Below are 26,435 nucleotides of genomic sequence, written 5' to 3'. Positions count from 1 at the left end.
TCTTTTTAACGCCATTGCATCAAGATTACTTGTGCGCCAACTAACCCCAGCATTAGTACTACAGCCCCAATAGTTGTATATAGCAGTCATTTATTGAATATACTCGTCTCTGTAAATATACGAACCTTAAGCAAGCCCTAACCTAAGTTATGTCTCCAGTCGTCTTATATCATTTCTTTCAATGATGCACACACTCGGGCGTTTGTTTCTCACAACTTTAGTCCACTTAGCTCTTATATTATTGCCACCATTGATAAAATAATCCCATTGATTCTGATCTAATCACAGATGCAACCATTACGATATCTGATGCATTCTTGTTGGCTACTATAGTTATCTTGCACGGAAAAAGTAATATTTACATAGCTTTATCTTTAGTCACTTCGTAGTGGTGCATACCCACTACGAAGGATTGGCCAAGAGTCAGATTTAATTAGAAAACAAAAAAGCCATTTAGTTTTTATCAGAAATAAATGGTAGCGTATAAGGAAAGAAGCAAATGAATGGAAAATAGCATTATATCGTGGCTCGATAATTACATGACAGGTCGTTCTCAAAAATAAATCATTTTTGGCGATCAATCCGCTCATGTATGCGTGCTTCACAGGAATCCGTATTGGGTAAATTTTTGTTTTTGATTTAGATTCATGACATTCGGGAAAGACATAACCACTAAAATTAGGCTCTACGCGTAGGATCGATTAAATATAGAAGTTAAGGACGAAAGCGGACAGGACTGCGCTGCAAGCGGATCTTAATTTTATACATTTCGTGCGTCATAGACGGCCCCATAATACACCAACGTCCACTAATGAGGAGTAGGCAGTGGGAGGCATGGCTTGCGGACGAAGGTCGACCAAGCCCTGCGAGCCGTTCGTGCCAGTGGTGCCCTGAAATAAGGGCCCCGACCATCGCGCCTTACTTTGTTTATGTTTAATGAAGTTTTACTCACTAACTCGTGCGTCAAAAATAGTTTACGTTGCTTAATGCCACAAAATATAAAAACATTCGCCTATCACGCAAACGGAAAGCACTAACCTCCCTGTAAGTATATTTCTGACGTAAACCAGGTGAAATATATAGAGGTAGCGCTCTCCTCAGGCCCAACAATGACTGCTCACGCAGACAATACATAATTTTAAAAGCCCGCCGCACACTGAATTTCATACCTTTTTTTTTTACATTTCCCTCAAACAGTAAGCGATCTTTACAAAACTATATATCATTCGGCCGATACTATAATATGAGTGCATAATTTGGGAGCCGCATACGTAATCAGTGAAAAAGAAATCATGGAAACAATACAAAACTGTTCTGCCTGATTTACGAATAGACCACAAAGACTCCCAAGTTGCGTGACGCACACAGAAAAGCAGCGAAACTGTCCTGACCTTCTAACATGACACACTGTTCTTCAAGTAAATTTTTGCGAGACTTTTTAACCGCAGTTCTATCCACAGATACGACTATTGTCATCCTCCTATATGTGTTTCACCATGCCATCACCAGTGACTAAAGGTAAAGCTATGTCAATATTACTTCTTCCGTGCAAGATAACGCAATGTAATCAACTCTCCGTGGAAGTCCTGCAAACTTCACGCGTCTCTGACTTTCTTGATGCATCGGTGAATTTCCATTTGCAGTTACTGTGGTAGCAGTTTACTTATTTACTTTTTTTCACTTTTACTGGTTTTCATGCACCGTGCGCCGCTTCATTCAAGAAATATTATTTATACTCATTTTCTCTTATGATATTCATGATAAGTGTAGTATTTTTCTTTATTATTCTCACAGTAATATTGTAATGTGGAAAGTGTGTGTATTATACACCTTCTGTTAATGAGAATCTGTTCTTTAGACCTGTACCACTATTGGACGCAATGCATTGTTTATTTATGGGGACCAAAACTTGTTGTTACAACTTACTGTAATGCCCTCGGGTGAAACGTCGGTAACGAATAAATAATTAATAGGTATATTAGCATAATTTGCAAAGCAATTTGCCAGCAAATTGCCTTCAAAAAAGCACAGTTTCCTCAACGGCCGAGCAAGCATCCCCATGACAGAGTTCAATAGAGAGCACTTCCTGAGACAGAATGCCACGAACGTAAAAATGCACTCTAAGTTATCGGAAGACTACCGTCAAATTGTTTTTCCTTTGATATGAGGAAAAGTGACAAAGTAAAAATTTTATCTGGTCACCGCCGCTGTTGCCGGCGTCGTCCTTGTTTGATTTCATTTGTAACACAAGACTGGTGCGCTAATTTTATATTAGCCTTTCCTTTTATTGAGGAATGTTCCCACGTAAATTTCAAATATTATTTCATTCGTTTTCTTGTAATACTGGCCTCTCTTCTTTCTCGTTTTCTTTATATCTTCTTTTTCCAGTTTTCAGTTCCTTCTGTTCTTCCCTATACTGTACTGACTTCTAAACAATGCGTTCTGCTTCTTATTGCTGCATTCTTAAATAACTATAATTGTAAATTATTATTAATTTCTAGCTGTAATATTCTAATTATCACTGTTCCTATTATTCCATCTGCCTCTTATTGTTTTACCACTCGCATCTTAGCCAATCAAACCTTCTGGGTACGTACCACTGCCTGGAATTACTGTGATGATGACAATGATGATGATAATGATCATCATCATCATCATCATGTTGCTGTGCTTCTAACGCGCCCCATGGGAGCTAAACTCAACGCGCCCAATTCGACAGAAGAATACAAAGAAGAAGCTTCCCTCATCTCCCGATCTGCCGCCATCAGTAAAGGGAAACCCAATCAAATCCTGAACGCCATGCACCCACCGGAAGCGGCCACTGATCTCTTCCTGGTCCTCATCGTGATTTATTTGGTTCGCCTGGGCCCTGTGGACGCCCTGATCCAGGCCAGGTGCCGGCCTGAGTACCGCAACCTCCCGAGCGGCGTCACACACACCGCCTGCAAGGGTCCGAACCCGCGCTGCACGCTCGACAGGGCGCTCACCGGGCTGAGCTCGCAGGTCAAGCAGCAGGCCCTGCAGGTACACAACGACTACCGCTCCCAGGTCGCACAAGGCCGACTGTCGAACTACCCGCCGGCGAAGAACATGTACGAACTGGTGAGCGCTGCTGCCCCGCTACGGCCTGCTGTTACATTCTTTGGCAACATGCGTGAAAGGTATCATTTATTTGTTGACGCGTAGACTCGAAGCTGAAATGAAGTACTGTTCTTTAAAATTCCCAAGGCAGTGGAAGGGGTTATGAGAGACCCTGTGGAAAAGGGCCTTTGTTAAATATTGACCGCATGAGGTTCCTCAACGTGTACGCAAATGAAGATACGTGAGCGTTCTTGGGTTCCGTCCCCATCATAAGCTGTTGCGCGGTCAGGAATCGAACCCTCGACCTCGCGCTGAGCAGGAGAACGTCACAGCCGCTGAACCGCCGCGAAATGTAGGACGAGAACCTGACATGCGAACGTTGATCATGTGGCTTTCTTGCTGAACAGTTCGTCTCACGAAATTAGACTATTTGTTCAGCAAAATTATGAAACGCTATCCACCTCCCGAACGCGAATTCGGGTGTTTTCTGTAAAATTACTTATCGGCGCTTAGCTGTACAACCGTCACGTCCGAGAATCAGGTCGAGTATCATTCAAGTTATTCAATAATTTGGTGCCCCTAAGTGCATATACAATCGTGTTCAGTCGCTTAAGGCACTTTTCACGTGCTTTTGCGGGTTTCTTTCCCGCTTAGACAAAAAAACTATTAGTAGCACGCACAGAGCAAAAGAAATATGGATCGAGAGTTTTTCATGATGGCCTACAATTTCCCGATTGACAATTTTTCTCTGGTTATAATATATGAAAAGTGATTAATAATAACTAATTATGTAATTATTCGAAATACAAAAAGTAGTCGCACTTGCTCCAAGCGATGGCAGATAACAATACCTTGGTTCTGTCCAGCTACGTGGCACTCGCATATCTCAAAATTTTGGGACAAGTTACGTGGGACACCTTGTATATAGGCCACCACTTTCGACGCGGAAGATCAATAATCCCACAAACACGGAAGCACGTATGCTTACGTGCGCGTGTGTTAGTATGTATGTGAAGAGAAATAGGGAGAGGGCAAAGTTGGTTTTTCTTGAGCATATCATTTGTGTTCCGCAGAGATGACATTGAACGGAATGGCGTCATGCGGATTCTATTCATTCGCAGGAGTGGGACGACGAGATGGCCGAGGTCGCGCAGGCTTTCGCCGAACAGTGCGACTACAGTGGACACGACCACCGCGAAGCCCGAACGACAAGTGAGCTCGACTTTCTTGACGTTGGTCGAAGGCGACGCATAACGGAACGCACTTAGCGATGCCCTCTTGCGGAGTGCACAGCAGATGAAATCTTTTTATTCAGATGAGAATTATATGCACACTGCAGGCGCATTTTCGTCGTTGCCGTCAGCGCCGCCTTTCTTCGAAGTGGCGAGAACAATGCACGAGCGGCGCGCGCGCCGTGTGCTGGTGGTCACGTGATCTGCGACGGGTGCGAAGGCGAGCACGCAAGGGCGAGCCGAGAGGAGTGGTCGCTTAAAGCACGCCATCTTTCCGCGCGCCCAATGCTGTATACGGGTCACGTGATCGAGCATGTCGACTGAGGATATCTGCTGCAGCCTTTGTGAAAAAAGAAAGTCCTTTGGCTAGTGTTGTTGTTATAAACGACTGCACTGCACCAAAGTACTGCTAGAGACCGCAGTCCTCGTGTTTTGCCCTATGGCGGGGTTGCCACGGTTAAATCAAATAAAGAAGTGCAGTTTCCCGGCTCAAGTAAAAGGGACTGTCCAGTATTTTTTTTCTTTCGCTCTGGCTGCCATCCCCCGGGGTGAATTCTTTCATGAAAGGAATCTGGTCGTTGCTCCATAGGGAGCTCTTCGATTTCCCGGTGCCGAATATCCCCTAGACCCGAGCACTCTCATGTAAGGTGCTGCAGATTTGCTTGTTCAACTCAGACAGGCACCGCAGATCCACGTCTTATCCGGCTGTGCGCATGATTGTGTTCGTATTCGGTTTTGTCTGCGACGCTTGTCCCGCTTTGCCGATGTTGGGGCATGGGGATGGATCTTAATCTTCCTGTTGACAGTTGATAGGCTTGCTGTCTATGGGAGTTGAAGAGTACTCACCTTGCTCTAGTGATGGCTGTGCCTGTCTTAATTCTTCGCAGACGAACCGTTTCTTGACATGTGAGAAAAATCGTACAATTGTCAGCACCGACGCCACTGCTTTGCTCGCTTTTGAAAGCCTTACGCAATCGTTATACGCTATGATTCCCAGTGTCCCGAGATAACTAAGACACACGAAGTCACTGTTCGGAGAAACTGGGGAGCATGTTAAATGTAACGTGTGGCCAAACTTAAGCGTTTCTCACTTTATTATGAGCTTTGCCAATAACAACAGAACCTCGTTTTCTGTCTATTTTCATGCATTATGCGAGGCGCCCGCTATGTACTCGGTAAAATAAACAAGTAACCTTATTTTTATATTTCGTGAAAATGGGCGCAGATAATGGGCGATCTGTAGGCAAATTTAATAGTGTGTGCTTTATAATTACGATCCCTGCAGTATATTACGTACGCAAGCATTCTTAATAGTTACAAGCGTGTCCTTACGAACGACTCAGAATTTAACTTGCTGTCCTTAGTGCAGCTCATTAGTGCGCTCGACGCAGATTTTCCGCTGCCGATTGTACCACTTATCCTACGTATATGACAAGTCGTAGCAAAAACGATGTTCAGGTTTCCAGAGTGAAAAAAAAAAGGCTACGCGTCCGTCGGCCACTATCATTCGGTTCGACTGGTTTAATCTCGTGTTTGATGACCGCGCGCGTCGATTATGGCCAGAGGTGCCACTGGAGTCGTTGTATTCACTTCGATTCTATATTTAACGTCCAACAGATCCCAGCAGTCGAAGTACATATAGTCATTCATACGGCACAACCGCACGTCGTAAGTGACGTATATACGACGGGTCGTAGCACGTGTGTCCAGCATTGCGACAGTAATTTGTCACATTCTGGTACCGGTTCCAACGTCGTAACATCGGACAATCCTAACATAGTGGCCATAACAATCTCATACATAGCAGCTGTAGGATTGTAGGATGTAGGATTGAGAAGATGGACTAGCTGTGTCTGGTGGAGACATGACAGCATTTCGACCACGCGATCCTTTTTTCATTTCTTTTTCGCGAGGTTTCAAGCGTGGAACGTGAGGTCCCCGCGAAAAATACATATGTCGTCAGGGCAGAAATATCTGTCGCTGCAACAACCTCGACTCAGCCAACAACAAAAAAATCGAGCGCTTCTACAACGAAAAAGTCGAGCGCCTCTGCAACGAATGACTCTACAACAAAATGACCTGTATAAAAAAGGAATAATCTTGTCCTGGTTCTGTTGCAAGTGCTATACTGTGAGCGACCTTTACTACGAAGTGACCTTTATAACGAATAAATCCGGAGGCCCCGGGCCCTTCGTTATAAAGGTGTTCAACTGTATGCAGTCGTATAGGTCCAGATGGACGCAGTTATTATGATCGTGACGACAAAAGCGTCGATCGTAAACAACAACTTGACTCGCTTGCAAGCACAGCCGCGTTTGTGTCGGCACAGGTCACCTGTTCAATTCCGGGCATTTCTGCGACCACACTGGGATAGGCGCGATATGAGAAAACCTCTTAAAAGAGCACAATAAGAAAGGCTGCGGGCAAAGCTTTCGTACTAATATATCATCGCTAGTAGCAGCTTGCCTTCAGATGAAAGTGACAGCTAGTAAAGGATAGACTACAAAGTGTTGGCCAGTGTACTTTCTTCACCTCTTCACGAAAATAAGCAGTCTCAAAACGCTTTATGTCGGTTCGCTTAAGTCTATAAATCAATTACCTTCAAAAAGCCGGCGACTGCACCTCTTCACAACGGCGTCTCTCACAACCCGTGAAGCCCATGTGCTGTTTTTGTAAGTCAAACGCAATTGAATCACCGAATCTGTCATTCAATCAGTCAATCAAACAATCAATCAATCACTCAATCAATCAATGACTCAGTCAATCGGAGACGCAAAAATTTTCCTTTAATTGGTTTCTTTGGACACGCAGGCAGGTTCAAATCTGTGGGACAGTGCTTCGGCTGGGCTATCGACTCGGCCAGGCAGACTGCCACCGAGGGCAAAACGTGGGCCGACGACTGGTTTTTAGAGTACCGCAACTATAACCCGCACGCGGTCCTCTCCTTCGATACCAGCAGCTCCCGTGGCGTCGTGACTCATTTTACGCAGGTAAATCAGCATGCACACTCGTGTGACGGGTACACTTTCTTTGGAGATGTTGAATAATTGCAGCTTTTACATGGGGACGAGCTCTTCCCGTCAGTTTATGCCAGCCGGGCGAAGTGCCATGATCAAATTTATACTCGCTCAAAACAGTGGGTATTTCTTTCCATATAAGCTTTGTGCGGAGGAATAGTCATTATACATCCTTAGAAAAAAAAAGGAGGAAATAGGGTATCGAGATTAATCCTTTTGAGGTGTAATTGACCTGCCACAACCATTCGTCCTTTTGGGAATGAACTGTTACTCCCCACGTGGTTCAAGAACTAACAGTTGCTCTTTTCCCATGCTCCTCAAGACAGGAATTTTCACTTTTCCCGATGCTCCTCAAAAGAAAGCAATAAACGACAAAATAGTCATATATAGGACAAAACGAATGCACCGCCACAGCATGATTCGAACTTGCGCATTGACGTTACCGAGCCAGGTACTCTAAGCACTACACCACGGCGGCTCGGCTGAAACTGCGAAATACTTGAAGCCTGTTAGGCAGCGCAACAAGAGTGCGGCAATGCAATAGATGCTCAGCACTTTAAATACGCTATGCGGGGACAGCCTGGCGTTCTATGTACTTGCAACCGTAATCGACTGCAAAAAGAGAGCTGCCCGATTATTCTTGGGATGCTTAAACCTGAGACACATTACGTGATGTACGTGTAGCGCAAACGGGACGGGACACGCAGTGTGACTACGAAGGCTAAAGTTCTGTCATTTGGAGAGCCCCACTTGCTCTGCACACCGCTTCACTTCAGTTTGTAATGTTCTTGGAACAGAAGCAAGTTATAGTTAACACCGACCAAGGACTCCTGCCAGTTCAAAAATTACTTGCGCATTTAATGGGCATCGTTCATTTATTATCGTAGGCACATGGAGGCGCAGGGTTCGCCATATTGCGCGTTTTAAATTCTACTGAATTTTCGCACAAAGAGGCAAAGTACTGCCCCGCGTTTAGTTCAATAAGCAGGGCATATTAACTTAAAATTATTTACCTTTCCTGGATTTAAGAGACAATATTGCTTCCGCCGCTTCGCTAGACGGCTCGGGGGAAAACAGTGGAGTGAATGAACTATTGCCATTCATTCTTCCCTCGCTCTCTTTCCGATCAGAGACGAAACACCGAGCCCATGATATTTGCACATCGCACGCTCACTCCTGCAGTTAGTCCTTTGAGTACCTAAAGCGCCCTATTTAGGCCTAACTAAGCAGCTACACTCATTTTCTTCCCCGGCTCTTTTCTTATAGTGTAAGACGAACTTCCTTTGCAGAAGCTCAATACGAGCCGTGATTTGGCTTTGGTGTGTTTGTGGTTACGTATCGCCAGTTTTACCATGTACTGAGGAAGTTGTGTCGTGAACCGAGTAATATGGTTTGTGACCGCACGCTATGCTTGTAGTTACAATAGCCCCTTCCGGATTTGTATCACTGACAGCGTGTTCATCTTTATTTGTTTCTTTCCCTTCTATGACTCCTACGCATCAGATGATATGGGCAGAAACACGCTACATCGGCTGCGGATTCAGTAACTACAAGGAGGGCGGCAGATACGCGAGAATCTTCGTGTGTAACTACGCCCCAGCGTAAGTATAACTGCGGTAAACTGTTGAAGAACCCGGAGATATATCGCTGCCGGTCGCTTTCGCGTTATCGCGTGCTGGTGAACGAAGTTACGGTCTTTCTCAACCATTCTGAAGCACGCGCTTCCCAGGAGTTCTTAGTGTTGTTGTTGTTGTTGTTGTTGTTGTTGTTGTTGTTGTTGTTGTTGTTGTTGTTGTTGTTGTTGTTGTTGTTGTTGTTGTTGTTGTTGTTGTTGTTGTTGTTCGCCTGGGCTGATGCGCGACATAACGTCGGTCTAAATTTTCATGGAAGCTTATCATTGTGCTGATGCGTTCTTCGTTCGAAAATGCTGGAAACGACAATTAAAAACAAACTAAATCACTTGCTGCCTACGCGAGCGCCAACCGTCTCCCCCTACGTACTCATACACACGAATCCACTCCCACATCGACAAATGCGTCACACTTACCGAGGTATTTTTTGTCACCGGCTAAGTTTGCATTTCTCCTGCCCGCGGTTGTGTCTCCGGGATACGTGGAGTACTATTTGGCTGCAACAACGACGAATAGAAATCGACGCATCATCAACACTCCACTCAAGCGGCTCTGCCGGAGTCTGGGCAGCGTTCTGCCTACTGCTGTTGGCATGAGCATTTTGCGCACTCCACTATATGAGCAGTCTGGTGTTTTAGCTGAGCTGGAAGAGTACTTTTTAACTGTTCACTTAGTGGCATGTCTATTTCGTCTGCTGCTGAAGTTCTAATTGACTGGGCTGAGATACGCGTCACAAGGACATAGGCGCCCGAAGGCCAATAAGCACTTCAGCAGCAGGCAAAGTGAACATGCTTGTGCGCTATAAGGTAGACACAGAATTCCCCCCCCCCCCCCTCTTCTGCTGTGTATGCACTGATATAGGTGGAACGGGCAGTATATCTCTGTAGCTAACGTTATATTACATTTCACTGGGCGCTGACTTACACCGACGGTTTCTCGTTCGTCTGATCTCGTGCGCCATCCAGACGTCATAGGCAGCGCTCTTCGTCACACTAGCGTTGTGAGACGCCTGGTAGCTTCCAGAGAGCAGTTTTTTGCTGCCCAGAGAAGTTACCTTACGTGCCGCATTACGCCTGCACCTCGCACCCACAATAGTTAGAACACCGTCTGAGGAGTCAAAGCGCCACTTTGCTTTCTTCGGGCGAAATTGCCAATTTAGTTCTTCATTTTCTGGCGAAGGGGAACGTGAGGATGTTGAGGTGGACTGGACGATGGCGACGAAAGCCTACGCAGAGCTCGTTAGCGTAACGGAAAGGACGGAGGGACAGACAAAGCAGACCCAGTTGCGAACACTTACCCGCTGTCGCAGTCAAACGGCGCGCACGTCTGAATTGAGAGGCCAAGTCGCGCACCTGCAATGTTTGCACTACCTTCTTTACTACCTTGCCACTCACAACCGCGGGATTCTTGTTCTCTGCAGCGCCAACACCGGCGGAAGGCCAATATACTTGCCTGGACAGACCTGCAGCGCGTGCCCGGCGGGGAGCTCCTGCAACCCAGCCACAGGCCTTTGCGTAAGTGCTTACCGCCACTACGGTGTCCAGTGAAGCAAAAAGAACAGATTGGCGTGAGCGCGGCTGAAGACTCGGCGCCGCTTTGGCAAATCGCGAGGCGAAACTGAACACAAGCTGGACGCGCGTTGCGAACAACTATCTCCCGATCGCGCCGCTGTTTATCGTTCCACCCAGTGCAAGTAAGTTATAGGAAAAAAATGTTATCTTTTCACGCATTCGAAGGGAAGGAAACGGTTGGCGTGAGAATGTGCCACGCCTTCACTGTTCGCATTCAATGGGGGAGAGACAGGTAATGTTCTAAAGAGGAGACACGCCCGTGATGCGTCCCAGAAAGGCTTGACAAGCGACTTGCGCGGAGTCCGCATAGACAGATAGCGGGACAGTCACGGTGCTGCGATATCGCGATATTGCGTTGATAACAATAAGCGGAGCTGGCGCGTAACATTGCCCAGTCTCCTGTGTTTGAAACAAGGAAGCGAGCGCAGGGTGCGCTCGTGTTGACGTACGTGGCTGTATCTCGACATTTTGTTGGCTGTTGCTTTCGCGCTTTCCGCGCTATCTTTGTTCACTGACTGTCGTTGAGCAAACTCGGGTGAGCGAGAAACTCGGGGCATCCTGCATGGCAGACCTGCTGGCGTTTTAAGCCAGTCGGAGAGGCCACAGCAGCCCAGTGAGTCAGAACTGTGACATGATGGCAAATTCGACAACATGGCGAATTTTGGCAATGTCCACAATTGTACCCCGGTTTGTTGTAAGCCGGAGGAGCCCAGTGAAAATAACCGGGCTCACGCTCACGAAAGCTTGTATGTTAAAAGTGTTTCGTAACAGAAAATTCCAGCCAATCCTAATGCTTGACATATCATTAGCGAGAGTGGTCGGCCAATGGCAGAAACCACTTCAAAACTTCGCGAATTCAGCCCCAGATATGTGCTAGAACGATTGGAAGCGTTGTAAAAAGCTTTGGTCTGTTTTAATCATACGAAACCATGTTGCAATGTTAGGTACGTTCGTGGCACCTGTGCTCGTAAGACAGCTTCTAAGCGCGAAACACATGCGCAAAAGTACCGTCGAACTCTGCATACCTTCCACACCAACAGCAGGATCCAACAAATTTACACCTTGTAGGATGTTCCACGAACCGGAGCAAACATTTTTGCTGCCCATAGTCCGACGGATCAGATGGTTCTGAAGCACCCTACCGGACATATAAGCCCGATCACATCTGACAAACGATTAGGCGTGCTAACAACAAGTATCCCACGGGGTCCAACCGTTGGTGCATTTAACTCTTCAATGCTCCGTCAGGTGAATCAAGCAGTTCACAGAACCAGAGATTAGACGCCAGGGGCGTCCGTGGTCTGCAGGCATCTGAAGGGGGGGGGGGGGGGGGGGTTGAGGGGGTATTCTGTAAAAGTCCACCTATAGGGAACTGCCCATTTCGGCCACTGTACAATGGATGTCGGTTAATATTGTATATTGATTATTAGCGGAGAAAATGAAGCCCCAGCTTCCCTTTCTTGAATTCCTTGTCAATGTTGTCGGGCCCGTCAGTACGTTGGTAACGAGCTTCAGACCCTTCGTGCGACGAGTGCGACGTATTGCTGAAACAGTCATACGATCGACTGATCTCGCCCTTCACGCGGCTCCCGTAGACGTGCGCAATGCAGCTCATCAAAAATCTTGCAACTTCCTGGAGCATTTGTGACATGCGTCCGCGCTAGCGTTCATTTCCTCCCGTATATATTTCTGCCTTCAAGAGCCGGGGGTATCACCTAAGGGAGGGATTCTTTCCATGTGACATTGTCAGAACAAACAAATACAACCCTAAAAATTGAAAGAGAAAAAGAATCAGCACCAAAACAAACAAAAGAACGATTGCAAGAAGGTGTCAGTGTGTGGAGCAGCGCTTACTGCGGGCGAGAAGAACTCGAAAATGTGCACGTTCGTGACACACGAAGCGCATTAAAAAACTGGCGTCATTTTATGAATTGTATGCAATTCTCCATTTTTGTGGAATTCCACTTCTTTCTATGATCTCTCTCGCCTTCCCCTTTATTTTATTGGGTGCTATTCAGGCGTCAAAGTCATGGTCACACATTTGTGATCAGGTTTGGAGTTCCGTATTTCCTTTCTCTTTAAAGCGAAGGTTTCTTTGCGGATTCTCCTGGACTTCACTGAGAGTGGCTGCCGGCAGGGTAGATGCCGCTGCTTTGTTACCGAATAGCTCGCATGAATGAAAGCCATTACCATCTTTACTACAAATGTAGGTGTTCAGGGTGCTGGCCTTGTTTTCTATAAGTTATTCAGTGATAGAACCAAATATCCCCATTGCAACAAATGCCATGTGTCCCACGTAATTTGTGTCAAAATTTCAAATATATACCTCTTAGAAATGAGCGCCGCGTGTTGACGGTAAATATTTGCACACTATATATATATATGTATGTATGTATATATATATATATATATATATATATATATATATATATATATATATATATATATATATATATATATATATATATATATATATATATATATATGTATATATGGCGTGGTCTCTGGTTGGACCTCTCGGAGTGCTGGCTTTCTATTGGGCCGTTTTTGAGTGACAATGGTTCCTCGGGGATTATAAAAGCCGCGACGCGCCGCCTGAAAAACCGCATCCGCCGACCCACCGGGAGCACAGTGCCGCTCTCGACTGTGGTGAGATGTGTCACGCGTTTTCGCCGGACGTCGCCGTGCGGGAACAGTCGCGTTTGCTGTGAGCTCTCGGCCCCAGTGCCGATCCGATCTTGTCCTGTATAATGACCTGTATATAGTGTATAAAATCCCTTTCGTTATTCTCACCGACGCCTGACTCGGAGTCTTCGCTACCAATTCTCTGTCACGAAACGGGTGACGAGCGCTACGGGACCACAAAGTCGTAATAGTGGTTACAGCGGTGCAAAGTCTTAACAACGTCAGCAATGAACCGCCAAATCGCGCAACTGCAATGTTTGTACTATATATAGAGAGGGTGTTTTTTTAGCTGCACCAAATTTTTTAAATTAGAAAAATATAAGTCGCGATAACGTTATGGTTATCATTCGACTGTATGGACTGGCACCCTATAGATACAGAGTAATTTCCGCGCTTACGTGCGTAATTAGCGAAGCTACGGTAATTAACTTTCTAATTATCAACAATAGGTGGCTATACAGCAAATGAGTACTTTGGGGTCCGTTCTTAAAACTACCCATCCTATGTTGGAGCTACGCGAACAATTAGTTCCCCTTTGCAGGCGTGTAGAAACCGAAACTGGCTGGAAAAAGATCCCTTTCAGAATACGCAATGAACAGAACAGAACTCGGGTGTGATAGAGTGTGTCGATGAAGCCGCAGCCAGAAAGTTGCAAAACTTGGAATCATTCAGCTACGGCAATCAAACGTACCCTGCGAGGATCTACGCCATGCCACCACCTGACTCATGCAAGGGAATAGCACACAATATCAAACCCAACACATCACCGGCGGATCTAATGAAGTGATTCCAGGCTCCCAACTACGAAACACTAAGTGCACGCATGATGAGCGCTACAGGAACGGCTCTCGTCACGTTTCGAGGCATATGTACATCCCACATGAAGTTATCTGCAAAGGGGGGCATCCTCCACTGTGTTCCAAGCCATCCCCTAGCCCAATTTTGCACCACCTGCTTAGCTATCAGCCACTGATTGGACATCCGCCCCAAAGTAAATGATAACTGTTGCAATATTTGCGGACAAACAATGACCGACCCGAACAGTGCACACGACTACAAACCTGGCTGTCCCAACTGCGGCATAGGACCATGCGGCAGATGATCCAGATTTCGAGACCCATCAGGCAGTAGACGAAACGGTGCGCCGGGCAGCCTACCTCAAGCGACTAAGATACAGAGAACATGCCAATCCAGATATCCATGTTCAAAGTGAAACATCACCTGCACCTACCCACAATGTCGTCATCGTTCGAGAGGAACGCCAGAGCTGAGATTGCAACGGGAGCCGCAACAGGAGCCGCGACAGAAGCCGCAGCAGGCGCCGCAAGCTTTCAACAAAGTCCAGGCTACGACGGCACAAATTGAACTCCAATGTGCTCCAGAAAAATTGGGACTTCTCCTATTACATATCACCAGGTGGAAACCCGCATGCATCACCATCATGTGCGAGAGCACACCCTTACCCCAGCCAAAATGTTTGAGGATTCTAGGGCCCCACGTACAGAAACACGGTAGCCCCGCCGCTACAATACAACACTTGCTTAGACAATTAAGAAGAGCAAGTTCTTCACATGATGCGGAGGGTATCGAATAGAAACTGTGGACTAAAAGAAGCAGGCATGCTGCGCCTACGCGATGCATTACTTGTATCCACACTCCGATACCATTTGCCTTATACCAATCTCCGCAACAAGATACGGCACGCATCGATGCGCTAATTCGTAAGGCTACCAAACTAGCATTCGGACTCCCCGTCAGCAGGAGCACACAACTGCTTGCCGACATAGGATGCCACGATACCATCACGAAATAATTACCACGCACAAACGAACGCAAGAACTACGACTCCAACAGACTGTGCAGGGTAGACACACACTTCATATTGTAGGCTTTCAACAACCACCCACACCCGTACCAGCCACGTTACCACTTCCACCGCAAACTAGGTCACCCCTCAAAATCGCACCACTCCCCACACACGTATGCACCCTGTGATAGGAGAACACAAAGAGTAGCCTACTTCAAAAGACACATAGGCCTGGCGAAACCCATATGACAGGCTAGCGTCCAAGACAAAGACACTGCTATAGCGGTGGTGGTTCACACCCTTCGGACGATACACAGTGAACTAATTTCAAACTCTAATACGACCGCAGCAGAACTACAGGCGATATAGTGGCAGTACAGCATCTCCCAGTGACACTTATCACTGCACCCATCATATTTACTGATGCAATGTCAGCATGTAGAAAACTCATACATACTTACCTAAACATACAACAAAACAGTTACCAAGAATGTATCCATCGACAGGTAGATTGTCTGTATTCCTGGTCATGAGGGGATGTCGGGAAATGAACGAGCTAATGAGCTTGCCTGTGCTATGATACTCCAGGCTCCCAACATCCCCCGAACAAATCTATTCGTCTCACCAACGCCTCCACCACAATTGCACCCATTTCAGGAAGAGCGCAAGGTATACTCTAAGCTACACCAAGACGTTACAAGACAACAGGGCACATTCATACGACAAGCTCAAACGAACACCCTGCTCACTCAAGCACGGAAGCACCTTCTGCAAGGCCTACTTACTGAAGACCTCCCTCGCAATAGCCACTGCGGGTTGTATCGTCTCAACACACTGCACATCCTATGACTGTTCCATCCATAACTACCCTCTTACCCAAACCCTCATCACTCCCACCTGTCACTTCCGCCGAGTGGCTGACCGCCGCAACCACCCTTCACGACCACCGATTCCTTACTTCTGCAGACTTTATCGGCCTAGCGCTGAAGCATGCCGCAAGCCGCGCCCTGGACTGAGGGCATCGGCGCATTTTTTTTATCATAAAATAGTAATTTCTCTCTCGCCTTGTTGTCTGCGGCTGTGGCCTAGCGCTTCAATGTCGTGGGGCCGCCAAATTTACTTCGTCATTCCTCTTGGCGCCACGTGTCCACTGCCACCGACGTAAGGCCGTTTCAAGCTTTGGGATGAGAATGATATTTACTCAAAATTCCCTTTCTCCGGAAGAGCTGTCTCCAACGCGCGCGTGCGAGTTGTGTGAATAAAAACGCGTCAACTAAAATAGATAGGAACATAACTCACGTTGTGAGTTGGGGGAGAAAAGAAATATACAAGCGCAGCAAAGACAACCTGCGTAATGTAACCGGAGTTGAGTGCACTCAGTACAGCTTTATTCCTGGAACCCACTGCTCAGCAAGCTACTTCCTTGCACATGTGTACGTATTTCTTTCACACACACACATACGCCCATGTGTATGCGCCTTTAACGCCTTTAACCGACAGCCTATAGTGTCGACCAGTGAAGCCACTCTGAGCCACATGTGTCGTTCACAGTCGACGCTACAGACTGATGTGACACCGTGCCTGCACTACCTAAAAGCCCAAAGAGCGGGGTTGGCGCCCAACGGAATGACGAAGTAAATTTGGCAGCCCGCCGGCATTGAAGCCCTAGGCCAACGCCGCAGGCAGCAAGGAGATAACACAAGTTGCTTGCGGTGCCGCGGACCCATGGCGACCTCCGAGACTTGGCGAAAGGCGAAGGAGTGGGGAGGGGGGCGACATCGACGACACAGGCGCCCTTTTTCCAGCCAGTTTCGGTTTCAAGGAGCCTGCCAAGGGGAACTAATCACTCGCGAAGCTCCCTCATGAACTCCGCTATTCAAAATTTGATTGTTAGAATAGGTAGTGTCGAGAACGGGCCCCAAAGTGCTCATTTACTTTAGCCAACTGTTGTTGATAATCAGAAAGTTAATCACCGTAACTTCACTAATTACGCACGTAAGTGCGGAAATCGCTCTGTATCTAGAGGCTGCCAGTCCGTACACTGAAATGGTAAGCATAAGGTTACCGTGATTTATGTTTTTTTCTAATTTTAAAATTTTGACGCAGCTAAACAAAAACGCCCTGTAAGTATGGCACATGCACACAACGTGGGATCGGCAAAGAAGCGAGCGATGTATTTAAATTAAATGAAAAGAAAGAAGAAATACACGGCAATACAAGAATTGTCACATTGCCCAGCAACTGTGTGCGGAATGGCAAGAAGGGCAGGAAGTGGCAGGAATGAAATAGGCAAATTTATAGCACTTCATTAACCGATTCACGAAATTTTCGCTTCGCATAGATTGAAAAATCTGCGTTTGACCTGCATAGTTCTGTTCCTCAATAAACAACCGCTACCACGACTTCTTCTTTCAATTAACGCAGAGAGGCGGGCCTCCGGATCCAAACAGCGATGGCAGTGATACAGGATCCGTCCCTCCTAGAGGAGGTGGAGGAAGTGGAGGCGGTGGAGGCAGCGGCGGCGGGAGCGGCGGAGGTGGCGGCGGCAGTGGGCGAACTGACTCGGACGGTGAGGCCGACGACACTGTGGACATGGGACTCACACTGTGGTACACTGGCGCCTTGTTCGCGGCGTTTCTTGTCGGTGCCTGCGTCGGCGCTAGCATTGTAACCCTGCGCAGACGCAGAGGAGGTGACTACGACGTTGGCGCAGCACCAGGCCCGTACACGGGAACTACAACGGCCGTGAGCACTATGAACACGTGGGGCTAGCGCTGCGACGTTCAGCGAAGAGCGCTCGGAACCGGGCTGGTGATGGGCAGTTTGATTGTACGTGTGCGCGATAGATTGTGCACGCAAGTACATAGGCTTGCGCGCGTAAGCACATGTGTGAGTGAGTGAGTGAATAAACTTTATTGTAGGTCCGGCGAGGACGCGAACTCGTCGCGCACCCGGCTAGTCCCACGTCGGGACCGGCAGGTCTAGCCCACCGGCCCCGTCGCGGGCACGCCGGACAGCCAGGATTTGCTTTTCTAGAGCGGGGCTACGCAGAAGCGAGCCCCACTCCTCCTTGATGAACTTGGGGTATGTCGACCCGCACTCCCAGAACATGTGGGGTAGAGTGGAGGTCTGGCCGCAGGACGGGCAGGCGTCGTCGCGATACACTTCGGGGTAAGCCTCGTGGAGAGCGGACAGACACGGATATGTGCTGGTCTGTAGGAGCCTAAGCGAAACGGCTTGTGCCCTATTCAACTTGGGGTGAGGGGGTGGAAAGACCCTTCTGGACATGTAGAAATATTTGATAATCTCGTTGTGAGTAGCAGGAGCGTCCCTGTGACCGTAGATAGGAGGTAAGATATGTAAATAGTTCGCACCCCATGGTAATCTAGCTATACACCCTTGGCCAGGCTGCTGGCCAAGGGTGTATAGCTAGATTCGCGCACCACACTGCAGAGCAAACTTTAATAATCTGAATGTCTCTCATTGTCAAGCCTGTGCTCCACGCGTGGGCGTGTCATAATAAATGTCCTGCGCTCGTGTATTTGCGAATGCGTGCGCGTCAGTGTGTTCGCGACAAAAGCGGGGTGCCGTGTTCGCCGATCAGAAAACGCAAGATGAAGCAAAAAAAAAGCCATACCACAACTGTAGATCCATGTTTCTTCACGCGAGAAGAATGTCAAGAGGAGCCATCTGGAGTATTGGCCTCGAGCTCCACCACTGGAAAAGCTGGCGCCACCATCGGCGTGACGTGCTAGGAGGGATCACGTGGACATAGCGGCCGCGCCGGCTGCTTCGGGCGCGCCGAAGCGAGCTGAAAACGAGCTTAAATTCCCTCGTACGCTGCGGTTTTCATTTAGAGGCGAAATTTTCCCGCTTCGAGTGTCTCCTTTACAACGCTTGAAAGCACTACAATAGGTAATGGCTGCCTTTGAAGGCGCGCGACATGGTAGGCTACTGCTCGGTGCCGCAGGGCCGGACGCACGTAACGGAGGCCGGTGTCAGCCTTATTCGCACGTAGCCGCAGGACACGAAGCTGTGTGAAGCTTGGCTCGCAAAACATAAAACCGGCAAACAGTCATCGGCTATAACTCGGGTATGCAGCAAGCAAAGACGCGAGGAAGATTTCTGCTACGGCGCCCGGTCTGCGATGTTCTGAAAACGCACACTGAGACGCTCGCCCGAGTCCGCTGCCCGACTAATGTCATGACGGTTTAGTCTATGAACTTGTCGATACTATAGATAATGGCAAGTTCAGTGGAGTGGATAGGCAGCGGTAAGAAGCACATTTAAAGAAAGCATGGCATATGGTCATGTTTGGGTTATTAATTAATGCACTGGATTACAAAAAAGGAGCAGCGGGAAATTGCACGCTGAGAACGTCGATAAACATACAGTGCGACGCAACTAGAGAAATAGTTTTGAAAGATCAAAGAATTTAGAAAAAAAGAAGATTGAATCGTCGCGACGGCACATCACAGTCCCGTAGGCGTCGAAGTCTGTACAATGAAATTATTTTTGAACAGCTCTGATAGCGCCCACGCAACAATGGTTGCTTGTATACTGTCATATGCTCATATTCTGCGGCCTAAAGCTCATGGCACGGTGCGAAAATGCGCGTGCGGAGAAAGCGAAACAGTGCGCGGACAAGCATGCAGACGCGCAGTCGGTCGCTGTGAATCTGCGCGATCGCTGCATTGAGGCTTCATTCTATTACGCTCCATTTAGTTATACAAACACTATAAGAACATATTTCACATAGTTTGCTCTCAGCGTTTACCTACCTTTCACGCAAGAAACCGGTTCGGGAGACTCCATCGCGGCGACCGCGCGCAGTGGCGTTCACTGTACGTATTCGGTAAAGAGATAGCGGCTGTAAACGATTGTGTGCTTTCAGTTTGCCCAAGATTATTATTTAGACAGTAACAAACTTCTCTCGTTTCGAAAGCACTTACAGAAATGTCCGGGAGAGCTCGCGCGCGGTGTTTTCAGTGAGCGCTGACAGCAAAACCTATGAGGAGCGCGCCACGTGATCCCTCATACTACGCCAGCGAGGCGCTTCCGATAGAGGGCGACTCCGTAACTCCTCGCCGCCAATAAGAGTTTAGTCCCGCTAGCACAGGCCTGAAAGTAACAACCTATATATGCTTTATCTTTACTCCGAAATTACCTTTACTCTTATCTGCGAAGAACTTCCAGAGCGCGCACAGAAGGCAGCTCAGGCAGCTTAGGAGAGACAGTTCACCTATAGATTGCGGCTGCGAGACAGGATGGAATAGTTGCAAATTGCACATGTTGTGAGTGGCAATGTCACCAGCTCAATTTGGAGGCACCAGTTCAAGCTTGCCTGCATGCCAGTCGGCGTTTATTCTGTGTTTTTGTGTTCTCTTGTCTTCGTCGCGCCGCATTCCAACCAAGAATGAACCACCTCGTCCAAACCAATGTCCCGTTGTTGCGTATAGGTTAGTTTCCCACAATAAACACGTGTCTTTCTCCTTCTTTCTGTTGTAAATATAACTTTCGTTTCCCTGAATTTCAATTTCGTAATTGTTTTATATATAGTGCGACTTTTTATGCGCAAGCGTATACATGTCCCGCCTGCGAAATCGGCGCGATTATGAGCATCGCCGCCGGGCAAGCGATCGCCGGAGCCGGAAGATACCTGGGATGGAGAACCGCGCGCTGGGGAAAACACGCAGGAGCACGCCGAGCACGCGGCAATGCAAATGTGCCAAGAGGGAAGTATAGGCGATGTTGAGCGAAGCGGGTAAGGAGAAAGGAGGCGAAGCGCCGGGGAGGCGCGCTGGGTTGACCTCCTCTGGCAGTTGCTACGAGTTCTGTGTGCGCCATGAAGGCACCGGATTCGTCTCGTGACGGGCAGACCGAGCGCCGAGCGAGAAAGACGGAGCAGCGACGCAAGCGGCGGCAGGCCGAGCGCGGGTCGACCGACCCCGAAGTCGTCGCCAAGCGCAGGGCACGAGCTCGACAAGTCCGGCAAAAGGCGCGAGCTTGGCGTGCCCAAGAGACTCCGGAAGAGGACGAAGCAGAAGAGGGGAAAATAAATTGTGTGAATGCGGCATTACCAAATTGCTCGAAATAATATAACTTTGCATTTTCTTGTACCTTACCATCTTCCCTGATGGCGCTTTACACTTTATAAAAATCGAACAGCGCACATAAAACATACAAAATAAAAAAGTCTTGAAAAAGCCGCCACACTTGCACAGAATCGAACCATATTTAAAGTAATATACGCTTAATGCACAAATAGGAAATATCACTCATACGCTTGCGCGTGACCCGCGTTCACGAAGTGAAACGTCACTGTAATCTTTATTGCATAGTGCGCCCAAGTGTTCTGCTTTCATTTTCTTGACTACATGGTCCTATAGTTTTTTTTTGTCTTAGTTATTATGTTACTGCACGCGTGTGCCAGTATGCATATCTCAGTGTTGTTCATAAGCACGTGACGTGTATTATTATTATTATGAGTAGTAGTAGTAGTAGCAGTAGTAGTAGTAGTAGTAGTAGTAGTAGTAGTAGTAGTAGTAGTAGTAGTAGTAGTAGTAGTAGTAGTAGTGGTCATAGTAGTATTTTCTGTATTAGGTACAACAGCGTATTCTTTATAGCTGTTCCTGGGCATTTTAATAAAATATTAATTAGAGATCATCGTCAATGGCTAATACCCCCGTAAGCAAGCAAAAAGTGCATGACTCATAACCCCGTAAGGCAGAGGCTACAAGCACTCGGCAAAGTGAAGCGAACCGTGCGTACATTCTTTGGAATCATGCATACAACATACAGAATAGCATACGTTTCAATAAAGAACAAGCTCAAAACGAGTATCCCAACCACGTAATTGATGATAACATGCTCGTTACAGCAATTCAAAGCACGTAGCGCTCCCGGTATACGTTTCTCGGTAAATATTACTGCTGCGCAAGCTTCCGCAGTGACGTCAGCTTGCTACGTAGGGGTGTAACGTCCCTAGCCTCTCGTATATAAAATTACCAGCCTAGCATACTGCGTACGGCTGCGTAGTGTAAAAATCACCATTACTCCCATTCCCACAATTACTCTGAAATAGCACTACAATTTCTCTAACACCATAAAGCATCACATATACCCCCCTCAGCAGGTGTAGTCGTGGTTTTCAAACGCTTCTCCGGACATACACTTTTGCAGGACCGGGATGGCGAGTTTTTTTTTCTTTTTTTTTGGTAAAGCTCATAATGTACTGACGCTCTCGAGACCATTCCAGTAAATCAAGCAATTGTACGATAGCCCCTACTCCCTCAAAATTAAAACAACTTTTTTGGCACGTACTTCCTTTCAAGGCATTTGGCAAACTTCCTACGTGGTTCGTATAGTACGCTTCTAACGCTATTTACGCTTAAAAACCTATTTTCCTGCAAAGTAAATAAACGACACAGTATAAGATTTTATTGTACATAGTGGACAATACTTCTCTCTCTTTAACAAAATATAAACAACATATCTTGTTTGCTTCACAAAGGAAACAGGGGAAACCAACTAAGTGCACTGTATGACGCATAAAAATAGGGCCAAAGAACGCGCATTAACAAACATTATAAGCTAAAGACTACCCAACATCCTTCAAACTGTGAGTACACGTTATCCATAACAAGTTAAATATTTAATTTTACTGTCACCCAATTGAAAAATACACAAATAACGTTTCGAGCACGACTAGCAGCACAGCTTAAATGATATTGCGCGACATAAAAAACGACACGGGCGTGAAAGAAGACGACACACCAAGCGCAAACTTTCAACTAAGTTTATTGTGCCACTGCGTCATTTTATACATGGCATGCACGTAGATCGCGCATGCGCTTACACGGAAATGAAGTGCGAAATCATGTAACATGGTTACGTGTCGTGTGATGCCGCGTCCAAGTAACGTAATTCTTTTTTGTGTTGAGCAATGCATAGATAAGTATGGTGCTGTTTCCTTCCAGAATGAGGCCGGCATGTCTTGCAGTCAATTTTTAGAACTTTTACAGATTTATCTTAATTCCACCTTTATCACTTGGGATAACCAATGTTTTTTGCAGAAGAGCGGAGTTTGTATTGGCTCTTGCATTGCTCCCATTCTTAGTGACTTGTTTTTATCCTGTTTAGACCATGACATTTCTTTACAAGTGCAAGGCACTGCTGTTTTTAAAACATTTAGATACGTTGATGACTTTTTAATTTTCATTGACTGCTCTTCTGATGCCTTCATTCTGGAAGCTAAGAAAGCGTTAGAAACGTTTCAGAAGTGCTTAGCCCCCCTTCAAACTACTCATGAGATGCCGGCAGATAGGTCTCTTCGTTTTCTTGATCTTCGCCTGAATTTTCAGGACTGCCACACGTGTTGGTCGTACGAGCCGCGAGCCAACAAACCACTTCTGCCGTATACGTCCGCACATTCTAAGCTTGTTAAGCGGGCCATTGTCAGTTTGTGCTTCAAGAATGCCCTTAGCAAGTCTTGCTGCCATGTTGTGGACGTAAGCTTAGAAGCGCAAACTTTACGGTTGTCCTTGGCTGGATATCCCAGGGTGATGCTAGTGTCTGTCGCGGAACGCATCTTAAGAGAAGCGCGATCCAGTACGCAAAAGTCAGTTGCCGATGCCCCTCCTGGCACACGGCCTAAAGTTAGTGTCATACCTTACATGCACGGGATTTCCCACAACTTGAAAAAAATTGCCCAAAGAGCGAATGTAAGAATTGTTTTTTCTGCTCCCGACAAGCTCGGCAGGCTTTGCAGGCTGACAGATCCAAATGCCGTCCCTTCCGATAAATGCAGAAAGCATCACCGAAAAAAGTTTGTCGAGTGTGTACACCGGGTGGTGTACAGCCTTCCGCTTTCATGGGGCAAGAAATACATAGGGCAAACTGGGCGTTGCCTCAATGATCGGCTCCGTGAGCACAGCAACAATGTTAAAAACGGCTCTGGCGGTTTCTTGGCGATGCACTGTCGCGATCATGGGTGCAAACCTCTTGAGGATCAATGTGCGATTGTTTCCCGTGGCAGTACGCAGCTCATCCGTGAGATATCTGAAGCACAGATGATCGCAAAATTGGGTGATGCGTGTGTCAGCTTCCCGTCTCTAGCTCTCACAGAAAAAGAATTACGTTACTTGGACGCGGCATCACACGACACGTAACCATGTTACATGATTTCGCACTTCATTTCCGTGTAAGCGCATGCGCGATCTACGTGCATGCCATGTATAAAATGACGCAGTGGCACAATAAACTTAGTTGAAAGTTTGCGCTTGGTGTGTCGTCGTCTTTCACGTCCGTGTCGTTTTTTATGTCGCGCAATATCATTTAAGCAATGGATTACCAACTTGCCCGGAATGCTGCTCTTAGCAGCACAGATATAGTTTCTATGTTAAACTAAATTTTGTGCTCATACTGCCCGCCATGCGCTTCACGTAAGCGGAATTCGTTCGATATCCGATGTTCACTCGTGGCCTCCGAGATTGCTCAGGTGTAAGTGCAATCTAGGAGGCGACGGTGCTTGTATGGACTGGTGGATAAATGGGTAGCTGCGGCTGAGCTACGTCGGGTCTCGTTGGCAGCCAATTAAAGCTCGGCAATGGCAGATGCTGTACGCTCGAATTCGTTCCTTAAGTTGGCGGGATGGGAAAATGGCCTAAAAGTGGAAATGTGACTACAAATTTGTACCGTCTTTACTCTTGCTCTTCAAGCCGACATAGCCGGCTTACTTGCTTAAGGCAGGAACTTGTCTTCATCCGCAGCCACCACCTTCGTTGTCATATGGCCATCGGAAATAAGATGCCATAGGCGCCTACACTTAGAAAACAGCAAGACCGTACATGCAGGGTGTCTTTCTTTTTTAATAATACAGATATTTTTTATAAAAAGGTAATGAGTGCACCAACAGACAACCGGGAGTCTTCAGAAAGTGAAAGAAATAGGGTAAGCGAATCGGTGGCAAAGAATGGAAGAAAAAAATAACATAGAGATTTACAAGAATAGGAAGAAAGAAATTAGAAAGAAAAATCTGTCCGATAACACAATGGGCAGTCCCTGGCTATATAAAGCTTTAGCTGGTTGCCTAAGGACAAAAACATACCGTAGCAAATATTCACAACAATATGAGGCACTTATGTAGTGCAGCAAAATTCCGGAGACCATCGGCAAGAACCATCGCGGCAAGAAGCCGCGATGGTTCAGCTCGGAGGAGGAGACTTCGCGGAGCCGTTCGAGATCCCGGGCGTCGCGGAGCCGTTCACGGAGCCGGTCACGGTCCTTCCCGCCCCTGCCGCCCCTGGCCATTAAGGGAGCAGGCCAGCTGCAGCAGCAGCAGCAGAAGAAGAAGACGAAGAAGGAGCCTACCCGAAAGAGCGGCGGCGTCAAGGTGAGCTGGGGAGCCGAAAACCCTTGGTTTGCTCCGCACTCGGGTGAGGTAGCTAACGAAAAGAACAACACAAACAGCCACCGCGAACAGCCTAGACAGGAGGACGCGGAGAAAATAGCGCTGAGACGTGAATTAGAGCTATCACGCGCTAAGCAGAAAGAGCTAGAACGCCAAATAGCAGAGCTAACGAAGGCAGTGCGAGACCTTAGGTCGAACAGCCCTACGCAGCCACAGACCGTACAAACCCAAGCCCCATGGCAAGCAGGCAACGAGGATTTCGCCACGTTTAAAGCAGAGATTCAGCAAATGATGCAGCAGATGATGCAGAAACAGCAGCAACAAATGCAGCAAGTGCAATTACAAGTCACAGAGCTCCGGAGCAGCATCCGCAAGCAGAAGTTTACCGAGAACATTAGAGAGAAGGCCTACCACCGCCCCGCGCTGGCATCCCTCGCCGACACATCCGCAAACAACACCGAGGCTTAAACATGGCCAGTACAACTTTAAGCAAGCAAGAAAGCTTAGATATATGGCAATGGAACTGCAGAGGCTACCGTAAGAAGCAGGGCCTCCTCCAACAATACATTCACACGCAACAAGCACCGCCTGACATCATATCGCTTCAAGAGACGGGCACGACACCAACACTCGCCGGATACACGTGTTACGAGACTCAAGAGAAAGGAAGAACGGCTACCCTAGTCAGCAAGGCACTCATCGCCATAAGCCACGACAGGATAGCCAACACCGACGTAGAGCACGTGATTGTAGAAATTATACCCAAGAAGAAAAGAAAGAGGGGCAGTATATTTATTGTAAATGCATTCAGCCCTCCGAAACAGAGGAAGGCCAAATTCTACGAGCTTTTCCATGGCGCACGCAAACTAGCGAAAGACAGCACGCTAATCATCCTAGGAGACTTTAACGCCATGGACAAAAGCTGGGGATACCAAACAGCAAACCCAAAAGGCAAAACGCTAGCGGAGGCAGCAGAGAACACCGACTGCAACCTACTCAC

At 47.3% G+C, this 26,435-nt stretch overlaps 2 protein-coding genes across 2 annotated transcripts; both read left to right on the top strand.

Moving 5' to 3' along the window:
• The first annotated feature begins 2,693 nt into the window (after positions 1-2,693).
• On the top strand, positions 2,694-17,955 carry LOC135898720 (venom allergen 5-like). The gene is made up of 6 exons (XM_065427826.1): positions 2,694-3,102; positions 4,203-4,293; positions 7,125-7,303; positions 8,834-8,931; positions 10,382-10,475; positions 17,449-17,955. Exons 1-6 carry the CDS (start codon positions 2,800-2,802, stop codon positions 17,794-17,796), a joined length of 1,113 nt encoding a protein of 370 aa, XP_065283898.1. The 5' UTR covers positions 2,694-2,799; the 3' UTR covers positions 17,797-17,955.
• A 2,914-nt stretch (positions 17,956-20,869) lies between these two features.
• LOC135898818 (uncharacterized) lies at positions 20,870-25,903 on the top strand. Its single transcript, XM_065427987.1, has 2 exons — positions 20,870-20,995; positions 25,172-25,903. The coding sequence occupies exons 1-2, from the start codon at positions 20,870-20,872 to the stop codon at positions 25,901-25,903; spliced, it is 858 nt and encodes a 285-aa protein (XP_065284059.1).
• Positions 25,904-26,435: the final 532 nt, after the last annotated feature.

Source organism: Dermacentor albipictus, chromosome 3 (assembly GCF_038994185.2).
Source record: "Dermacentor albipictus isolate Rhodes 1998 colony chromosome 3, USDA_Dalb.pri_finalv2, whole genome shotgun sequence".
NCBI classification, from domain to species: domain Eukaryota; kingdom Metazoa; phylum Arthropoda; class Arachnida; order Ixodida; family Ixodidae; genus Dermacentor; species Dermacentor albipictus.
This window is presented reverse-complemented; position numbering and strand designations above follow the sequence as displayed.

Coding starts and splice junctions, on each gene's coding strand:
- LOC135898720 (XM_065427826.1), top strand. CDS start 2,800: ATGCACCCACCGGAAGCGGCCACTGATCTCTTCCTGGTCCTCATCGTG. Junction 3,103..4,202: donor CGAAGAACATGTACGAACTG/GTGAGCGCTGCT, acceptor ATTCATTCGCAG/GAGTGGGACGACGAGATGGC. Junction 7,304..8,833: donor TCGTGACTCATTTTACGCAG/GTAAATCAGCAT, acceptor CCTACGCATCAG/ATGATATGGGCAGAAACACG.
- LOC135898818 (XM_065427987.1), top strand. CDS start 20,870: ATGAAGGCACCGGATTCGTCTCGTGACGGGCAGACCGAGCGCCGAGCG. Junction 20,996..25,171: donor AAGTCGTCGCCAAGCGCAGG/GCACGAGCTCGA, acceptor GCACTTATGTAG/TGCAGCAAAATTCCGGAGAC.